Raw genomic sequence first — 11,526 nt, forward strand, 5'->3', positions numbered from 1 at the left:
GACTTGTTGTCTGGAAACCGGCCCATCCTGTCCCAACGTGACTCTTTTTCACGTACCAGCCATGAAAAACGTTCACCTTGGATTTACACTACGTTCGCTCTCACCCGTCCCCGCGTGACGAACTCCCGAACCTGGCTAACTGCGAGTTCGCTGGCTAACGTTAGCTAGCTGAAACGCAGCTAAGATCTCGGGTTAGCATGTTAGCTGATTAGCTAGTGCCTTATGCCGTTGGATTTCCCTCGCGGTCTTCCGTTGGCCACAACTAAAAGTCGACCCTTCGGTCACACAAACCATAGCTGCACGACAACTACAGTCGTCTAGTAAACGAAACCGATGTTCTGTGGTCGTCTCCCGGATACTTTGGCCTAACTTGTCGGTGCGTTGCTGCTTAACGGTGATATTTGGCCGACTAACGTTAGCTGGTTGGCCAGTAGTGACCTCTCGTTTCTATTACGTTCACGGCCACAGACGGGCAAGACACGCATCTTCAAACGACGTGATCTCGTATGAGTTTAGGCGAAGGACGAAGCGTTCCGCGGCCGCCAATGCGTCTTTAAACATTACAAATTATATGAAAATAACTGCATCGAGAGATTTACCTTGGCCAGCCTCCTGCTCGCCGCCATCTTGAAACTGCTGTGTGTTCCCAGAATACACAGCGCGGCGAATATGTGTCTGGGCTGTGTTCGAAATCGCATACTAAGATACTATTCATGCTAAGTATGACGTATGAAGTGGAGTATGTAGTCCATTCCCACTGCAATGTGTGTGGATTTATTTTGTACACAATAAATGCCCGGATGTATTCTATATTAGCATGCCTTTGTGAGAAAGAGACATTTCATTCGATTACAGTCATTCAGCAGATGCTTTTATCCAAAGCGAATTACAATAAGTATATTCAACATCGGTATTCAAGAGAACTACTAGTCACCAGAAGTCATAAGTGCATCTCATTTAAACAAGCATCTAAGAGCATAAACCAGAGCAAGAGTACAGTGCAAAAACAAATCAATATGAATACAATAAGTGCAACAAACTAGTATGAATACAATAAGTGCAATAAACTAGTATGTCTACAATAAGTGCAACAAACTAGTATGAATACAATAAGTGCAATAAACTAGTATGTCTACAATAAGTGCAACAAACTAGTATGAATACAATAAGTGCAACAAACTAGTATGAATACAATAAGTGCAATAAACTAGTATGTCTACAATAAGTGCAACAAACTAGTATGAATACAATAAGTGCAACAAACTAGTATGAATACAATAAGTGCAACAAACTAGTATGACTACAATAAGTGCAACAAACTAATATGAATACAATAAATGCAACAAACTAGTATGAATACAATAAGTGCAATAAACTAGTATGTCTACAATAAGTGCAACAAACTAGTATGAATACAATAAGTGCAACATACTAATATGAATACAATAAGTGCAACAAACTAGTATGAATACAATAAATGCAATAAACTAGTATGAATACAATAAGTGCAACAAACTAGTATGAATACAATCAGTGCAACAAACTAGTATGAATACAATAAGTGCAACAAACTAGTATAAATACAATAAGTGCAACAAACTAATATGAATACAATAAGTGCAACAAACTAATATGAATACAATAAGTGCAACAAACTAATATGAATACAATAAGTGCAACAAACTAGTATGAATACAATAAGTGCAACAAACTAATATGAATACAATAAGTGCAACAAACTAATATGAATACAATAAGTGCAACAAACTAGTATGAATACAATAAGTGCAACAAACTAGTATGAATACAATAAGTGCAACAAACTAATATGAATACAATAAGTGCAACAAACTAATATGAATACAATAAGTGCAACAAACTAATATGAATACAATAAGTGCAACAAACTAGTATGAATACAATAAATGCAACAAACTAGCATGAATACAATAAGTGCAACAAACTAGCATGAATACAATAAATGCAACAAACTAGTATGAATACAATAAATGCAACAAACTAGTATGAATACAATAAATGCAACAAACTAGTATGAATACAATAAGTGTAACAAACTAGTATGAATACAATAAGTGTAACAAACTAGTATGAATACAATAAGTGCAACAAACTAGTATGAATACAATAAGTGCAACAAACTCGTGTGAATACAATAAATGCAACAAACTAGTATGAATACAAGAAGTGCAACAAACTAATATGACTACAATAAGTGCAACAAACTAATATGAATACAATCATTGCAACAAACTAGTATGAATACAATAAGTGAAACAAACTAGCATGAATACAATACGTGCAACAAACTAGTATGAATACAATAAATGCAACAAACTAGTATGAATACAATAAATGCAACAAACTAATATGAATACAATAAGTGCAACAAACTAATATGAATACAATAAGTGCAACAAACTAGTATGAATACAATAAGTGCAACAAACTAATATGAATACAATAAGTGCAACAAACCTGTGTGAATACAATAAGTGCAACAAACTAGCATGAATACAATAAGTGCAACAAACTAGCATGAATACAATAAGTGCAACAAACTAGTATGAATACAATAAATTCAACAAACTAGTATGAATACAATAAATGCAACAAACTAGTATGAATACAATAAATGCAACAAACTAGTATGAATACAATAAGTGCAACAAACTAGTATGAATACAATAAGTGCAACAAACTAGTATGAATACAATAAGTGCAACAAACTAGTATGAATACAATAAGTGCAACAAACTCGTGTGAATACAATAAATGCAACAAACTAGTATGAATACAAGAAGTGCAACAAACTAATATGACTACAATAAGTGCAACAAACTAATATGAATACAATAAATGTAACAAACTAGTATGAATACAATCATTGCAACAAACTAGTATGAATACAATAAGTGCAACAAACTAGCATGAATACAATAAGTGCAACAAACTAATATGAATACAATAACTGCAACAAACTAATATGAATACAATAAGTGCAACAAACTAGTATGAATACAATAAGTGCAACAAACTAGCATGAATACAATAAGTGCAACAAACTAATATGAATACAATAAGTGCAACAAACTAATATGAATACAATAAGTGCAAAAAACTAATATGAATACAATAAGTGCAACAAACTAATATGAATACAATAAGTACAACAAACTAGTATGAATACAATAAATGCAACAAACTAGTATGAATACAATAAGTGCAACAAACTGGTATGAATACAATAAGTGCAACAAACTAATATGAATACAATACGTGCAACAAACTAATATGAATACAATAAGTGCAACAAACTAGTATGAATACAATAAGTGCAACAAACTAGTATGAATACAATAAGTGCAACAAACTAATATGAATACAATAAGTGCAACAAACTTGTGTGAATACAATAAGTGCAACAAACTAGCATGAATACAATAAGTGCAACAAACTAGTATGAATACAATAAATGCAACAAACTAGTATGAATACAATAAATGCAACAAACTAGTATGAATACAATAAATGCAACAAACTAGTATGAATACAATAAGTGCAACAAACTAGTATGAATACAATAAGTGCAACAAACTAATATGAATACAATAAGTGCAACAAACCTGTGTGAATACAATAAGTGCAACAAACTAGCATGAATACAATAAGTGCAACAAACTAGCATGAATACAATAAGTGCAACAAACTAGTATGAATACAATAAATTCAACAAACTAGTATGAATACAATAAATGCAACAAACTAGTATGAATACAATAAATGCAACAAACTAGTATGAATACAATAAGTGCAACAAACTAGTATGAATACAATAAGTGCAACAAACTAGTATGAATACAATAAGTGCAACAAACTAGTATGAATACAATAAGTGCAACAAACTCGTGTGAATACAATAAATGCAACAAACTAGTATGAATACAAGAAGTGCAACAAACTAATATGACTACAATAAGTGCAACAAACTAATATGAATACAATAAATGTAACAAACTAGTATGAATACAATCATTGCAACAAACTAGTATGAATACAATAAGTGCAACAAACTAGCATGAATACAATAAGTGCAACAAACTAATATGAATACAATAACTGCAACAAACTAATATGAATACAATAAGTGCAACAAACTAGTATGAATACAATAAGTGCAACAAACTAGCATGAATACAATAAGTGCAACAAACTAATATGAATACAATAAGTGCAACAAACTAATATGAATACAATAAGTGCAAAAAACTAATATGAATACAATAAGTGCAACAAACTAATATGAATACAATAAGTACAACAAACTAGTATGAATACAATAAATGCAACAAACTAGTATGAATACAATAAGTGCAACAAACTGGTATGAATACAATAAGTGCAACAAACTAATATGAATACAATACGTGCAACAAACTAATATGAATACAATAAGTGCAACAAACTAGTATGAATACAATAAGTGCAACAAACTAGTATGAATACAATAAGTGCAACAAACTAATATGAATACAATAAGTGCAACAAACTTGTGTGAATACAATAAGTGCAACAAACTAGCATGAATACAATAAGTGCAACAAACTAGTATGAATACAATAAATGCAACAAACTAGTATGAATACAATAAATGCAACAAACTAGTATGAATACAATAAATGCAACAAACTAGTATGAATACAATAAGTGCAACAAACTTGTGTGAATACAATAAGTGCAACAAACTAGCATGAATACAATAAGTGCAACAAACTAGTATGAATACAATAAATGCAACAAACTAGTATGAATACAATAAATGCAACAAACTAGTATGAATACAATAAGTGCAACAAACTTGTGTGAATAGAATAAGTGAAACAAACTAGCATGAATACAATAAGTGCAACAAACTAGTATGAATACAATAAATGCAACAAACTAGTATGAATTCAATAAATGCAACAAACTAGTATGAATACAATAAGTGCAACAAACTAGTATGAATACAATAAGTGCAACAAACTAGTATGAATACAATAAGTGCAACAAACTAGTATGAATACAATAAGTGCAACAAACTAGTATGAATACAATAAGTGCAACAAACTAGTATGAATACAATAAGTGCAACAAACTAATATGAATACAATAAATGCAACAAACTAGTATGAATACAAGAAGTGCAACAAACTAATATGAATACAATAAATGCAACAAACTAATATGAATACAATAAATGCAACAAACTAGTATGAATACAATAAGTGCAACAAACTAATATGAATACAATAAATGCAACAAACTAGTATGAATACAAGAAGTGCAACAAACTAATATGAATACAATAAATGCAACAAACTAGTATGAATACAAGAAGTGCAACAAACTAATATGAATACAATAAATGCAACAAACTAGTATGAATACAATAAGTGCAACAAACTCGTGTGAATACAATAAATGCAACAAACTAGTATGAATACAATAAGTGCAACTAACTAATATGAATACAATAAGTGCAACTAACTAGTATGAATACAATAAGTGCAACAAACTAGTATGAATACAATAAGTGCAACAAACTAGTATGAATACAAGAAGTGCAACAAACTAGTATGAATACAAGAAGTGCAACAAACTAGTATGAATACAATAAATGCAACAAACTAGTATGAATACAAGAAGTGCAACAAACTTGTGTGAATACAATAAGTGCAACAAACTTGTGTGAATACAATAAGTGCAACAAACTAGCATGAATACAATAAGTGCAACAAACTAGTATGAATACAATAAGTGCAACAAACTAGCATGAATACAATAAGTGCAACAAACTAATATGAATACAATAAGTGCAACAAACTAATATGAATACAATAAGTGCAACAAACTAATATGAATACAATAAGTACAACAAACTAATATGAATACAATAAGTGCAACAAACTAATATGAATACAATAAGTGCAACAAACTAGTATGAATACAATAAGTGCAACAAACTAGTATGAATACAATAAGTGCAAACTAGTATGAATACAATAAGTGCAACAAACTAATATGAATACAATAAATGCAACAAACTAGTATGAATACAAGAAGTGCAACAAACTAATATGAATACAATAAATGCAACAAACTAGTATGAATACAATAAGTGCAACAAACTAATATGAATACAATAAATGCAACAAACTAGTATGAATACAAGAAGTGCAACAAACTAATATGAATACAATAAATGCAACAAACTAGTATGAATACAAGAAGTGCAACAAACTAATATGAATACAATAAATGCAACAAACTAGTATGAATACAATAAGTGCAACAAACTTGTGTGAATACAATAAGTGCAACAAACTAGCATGAATACAATAAGTGCAACAAACTAGCATGAATACAATAAGTGCAACAAACTAGCATGAATACAATAAGTGCAACAAACTAATATGAATACAATAAGTGCAACAAACTAATATGAATACAATAAGTGCAACAAACTAATATGAATACAATAAGTACAACAAACTAATATGAATACAATAAGTGCAACAAACTAGTATGAATACAATAAATGCAACAAACTAGTATGAATACAATAAGTGCAACAAACTAGTATGAATACAATAAGTGCAACAAACTAGTATGAATACAATAAGTGCAACAAACTAATATGAATACAATAAGTGCAACAAACTTGTGTGAATACAATAAGTGCAACAAACTAGCATGAATACAATAAGTGCAACAAACTAGTATGAATACAATAAATGCAACAAACTAGTATGAATACAAGAAATGCAACAAACTAGTATGAATACCATAAATGCAACAAACTAGTATGAATACAATAAGTGCAACAAACTTGTGTGAATATAATAAGTGCAACAAACTAGCATGAATACAATAAGTGCAACAAACTAGTATGAATACAATAAATGCAACAAACCAGTATGAATACAATAAATGCAACAAACTAGTATGAATACAATAAGTGCAACAAACTTGTGTGAATACAATAAGTGCAACAAACTAGTATGAATACAATAAATGCAACAAACTAGTATGAATACAATAAATGCAACAAACTAGTATGAATACAATAAATGCAACAAACTAGTATGAATACAATAAGTGCAACAAACTAGTATGAATACAATAAGTGCAACAAACTAGTATGAATACAATAAGTGCAACAAACTAGTATGAATACAATAAGTGCAACAAACTAGTATGAATACAATAAGTGCAACAAACTAGTATGAATACAATAAGTGCAACAAACTAGTATGAATACAATAAGTGCAACAAACTAGTATGAATACAATAAGTGCAACAAACTAGTATGAATACAATAAGTGCAACAAACTAATATGAATACAATAAATGCAACAAACTAGTATGAACACAATAAGTGCAACAAACTAATATGTATACAATAAATGCAACAAACTAGTATGAATACAAGAAGTGCAACAAACTAATATGAATACAATAAATGCAACAAACTAGTATGAATACAAGAAGTGCAACAAACTAATATGAATACAATAAGTGCAACAAACTAATATGAATACAATAAGTGCAACAAACTAATATGAATACAATAAGTGCAACAAACTAGTATGAATACAATAAGTGCAACAAACTAGTATGAATACAATAAGTGCAACAAACTAATATGAATACAATAAATGCAACAAACTAGTATGAATACAAGAAGTGCAACAAACTAATATGAATACAATAAATGCAACAAACTAGTATGAATACAATAAGTGCAACAAACTAATATGAATACAATAAATGCAACAAACTAGTATGAATACAAGAAGTGCAACTAACTAATATGAATACAATAAATGCAACAAACTAGTATGAATACAAGAAGTGCAACAAACTAATATGAGTACAATAAGTGCAACAAACTAATATGAATACAATAAGTGCAACAAACTAATATGAATACAATAAGTGCAACAAACTCGTGTGAATACAATAAATGCAACAAACTAGTATGAATACAATAGGTGCAACTAACTAATATGAATACAATCAGTGCAACAAACTAGTATGAATACAATAAGTGCAACAAACTAGTATGAATACAATAAGTGCAACAAACTAGTATGAATACAATAAATGCAACAAACTAGTATGAATACAATAAATGCAACAAACTAGTATGAATACAAGAAGTGCAACAAACTAGTATGAATACAATAAATGCAACAAACTAGTATGAATACAATAAGTGCAACAAACTAATGTGAATACAATAAGTGCAACAAACTTGTGTGAATACAATAAGTGCAACAAACTAGCATGAATACAATAAGTGCAACAAACTAGTATGAATACAATAAATGCAACAAACTAGTATGAATACAATAAGTGCAACAAACTTGTGTGAATACAATAAGTGCAACAAACTAGCATGAATACAATAAGTGCAACAAACTAGTATGAATACAATAAATGCAACAAACTAGTATGAATTCAATAAATGCAACAAACTAGTATGAATACAATAAATGCAACAAACTAGTATGAATACAATAAGTGCAACAAACTAGTATGAATACAATAAGTGCAACAAACTAGTATGAATACAATAAGTGCAACAAACTAGTATGAATACAATAAGTGCAACAAACTAGTATGAATACAATAAGTGCAACAAACTAGTATGAATACAATAAGTGCAACAAACTAATATGAATACAATAAATGCAACAAACTAGTATGAATACAAGAAGTGCAACAAAGTAATATGAATACAATAAATGCAACAAACTAGTATGAATACAATAAGTGCAACAAACTAATATGAATACAATAAATGCAACAAACTAGTATGAATACAAGAAGTGCAACAAACTAATATGAATACAATAAATACAACAAACTAGTATGAATACAAGAAGTGCAACAAACTAATATGAATACAATAAATGCAACAAACTAGTATGAATACAATAAGTGCAACAAACTCGTGTGAATACAATAAATGCAACAAACTAGTATGAATACAATAAGTGCAACTAACTAATATGAATACAATCAGTGCAACAAACTAGTATGAATACAATAAGTGCAACAAACTAGTATGAATACAATAAGTGCAACAAACTAGTATGAATACAATAAATGCAACAAACTAGTATGAATACAATAAATGCAACAAACTAGTATGAATACAATAAATGCAACAAACTAGTATGAATACAATAAGTGCAACAAACTGGTATGAATACAATAAGTGCAACAAACTAATATGAATACAATACGTGCAACAAACTAATATGAATACAATAAGTGCAACAAACTAGTATGAATACAATAAGTGCAACAAACTAGTATGAATACAATAAGTGCAACAAACTAATATGAATACAATAAGTGCAACAAACTTGTGTGAATACAATAAGTGCAACAAACTAGCATGAATACAATAAGTGCAACAAACTAGTATGAATACAATAAATGCAACAAACTAGTATGAATACAATAAATGCAACAAACTAGTATGAATACAATAAATGCAACAAACTAGTATGAATACAATAAGTGCAACAAACTTGTGTGAATACAATAAGTGCAACAAACTAGCATGAATACAATAAGTGCAACAAACTAGTATGAATACAATAAATGCAACAAACTAGTATGAATACAATAAATGCAACAAACTAGTATGAATAGAATAAGTGCAACAAACTTGTGTGAATAGAATAAGTGCAACAAACTAGCATGAATACAATAAGTGCAACAAACTAGTATGAATACAATAAATGCAACAAACTAGTATGAATTCAATAAATGCAACAAACTAGTATGAATACAATAAGTGCAACAAACTAGTATGAATACAATAAGTGCAACAAACTAGTATGAATACAATAAGTGCAACAAACTAGTATGAATACAATAAGTGCAACAAACTAGTATGAATACAATAAGTGCAACAAACTAGTATGAATACAATAAGTGCAACAAACTAATATGAATACAATAAATGCAACAAACTAGTATGAATACAAGAAGTGCAACAAACTAATATGAATACAATAAATGCAACAAACTAATATGAATACAATAAGTGCAACAAACTTGTGTGAATAGAATAAGTGTAACAAACTAGCATGAATACAATAAGTGCAACAAACTAGTATGAATACAATAAATGCAACAAACTAGTATGAATTCAATAAATGCAACAAACTAGTATGAATACAATAAGTGCAACAAACTAGTATGAATACAATAAGTGCAACAAACTAGTATGAATACAATAAGTGCAACAAACTAGTATGAATACAATAAGTGCAACAAACTAGTATGAATACAATAAGTGCAACAAACTAGTATGAATACAATAAGTGCAACAAACTAATATGAATACAATAAATGCAACAAACTAGTATGAATACAAGAAGTGCAACAAACTAATATGAATACAATAAATGCAACAAACTAGTATGAATACAATAAGTGCAACAAACTAATATGAATACAATAAGTGCAACAAACTAATATGAATACAATAAGTACAACAAACTAATATGAATACAATAAGTGCAACAAACTAGTATGAATACAATAAGTGCAACAAACTAGTATGAATACAATAAGTGCAACAAACTAGTATGAATACAATAAGTGCAAACTAGTATGAATACAATAAGTGCAACAAACTAATATGAATACAATAAATGCAACAAACTAGTATGAATACAAGAAGTGCAACAAACTAATATGAATACAATAAATGCAACAAACTAGTATGAATACAATAAGTGCAACAAACTAATATGAATACAATAAATGCAACAAACTAGTATGAATACAAGAAGTGCAACAAACTAATATGAATACAATAAATGCAACAAACTAGTATGAATACAAGAAGTGCAACAAACTAATATGAATACAATAAATGCAACAAACTAGTATGAATACAATAAGTGCAACAAACTCGTGTGAATACAATAAATGCAACAAACTAGTATGAATACAATAAGTGCAACTAACTAATATGAATACAATCAGTGCAACAAACTAGTATGAATACAATCAGTGCAACAAACTAGTATGAATACAATAAGTGCAACAAACTAGTATGAATACAATAAGTGCAACAAACTAGTATGAATACAATAAATGCAACAAACTAGTATGAATACAATAAATGCAACAAACTAGTATGAATACAAGAAGTGCAACAAACTTGTGTGAATACAATAAGTGCAACAAACTAGCATGAATACAATAAGTGCAACAAACTAGCATGAATACAATAAGTGCAACAAACTAGCATGAATACAATAAGTGCAACAAACTAATATGAATACAATAAGTGCAACAAACTAATATGAATACAATAAGTGCAACAAACTAATATGAATACAATAAGTACAACAAACTAATATGAATACAATAAGTGCAACAAACTAGTATGAATACAATAAATGCAACAAACTAGTATGAATACAATAAGTG

General features: G+C 29.2%; 1 protein-coding gene across 1 annotated transcript in view; it reads right to left on the reverse strand.

The window, feature by feature from the left end:
* The window catches only part of ube2l3b (ubiquitin-conjugating enzyme E2L 3b), a 6,457-nt gene extending 5,796 nt beyond the window's left edge, over window positions 1–661 (reverse strand). The window contains exon 1 of the mRNA XM_079269924.1: window positions 600–661. Coding sequence (XP_079126050.1) covers window positions 600–626 — 27 coding nt within the window. The 5' untranslated portion in view covers window positions 627–661. The remainder of the gene's footprint in view (window positions 1–599) is intronic.
* Between the last annotated feature and the right edge of the window lie 10,865 nt (window positions 662–11,526).

This window comes from Melanostigma gelatinosum (genome assembly GCF_949748355.1).
Source record: "Melanostigma gelatinosum genome assembly, chromosome: 6".
NCBI lineage: Eukaryota > Metazoa > Chordata > Actinopteri > Perciformes > Zoarcidae > Melanostigma > Melanostigma gelatinosum.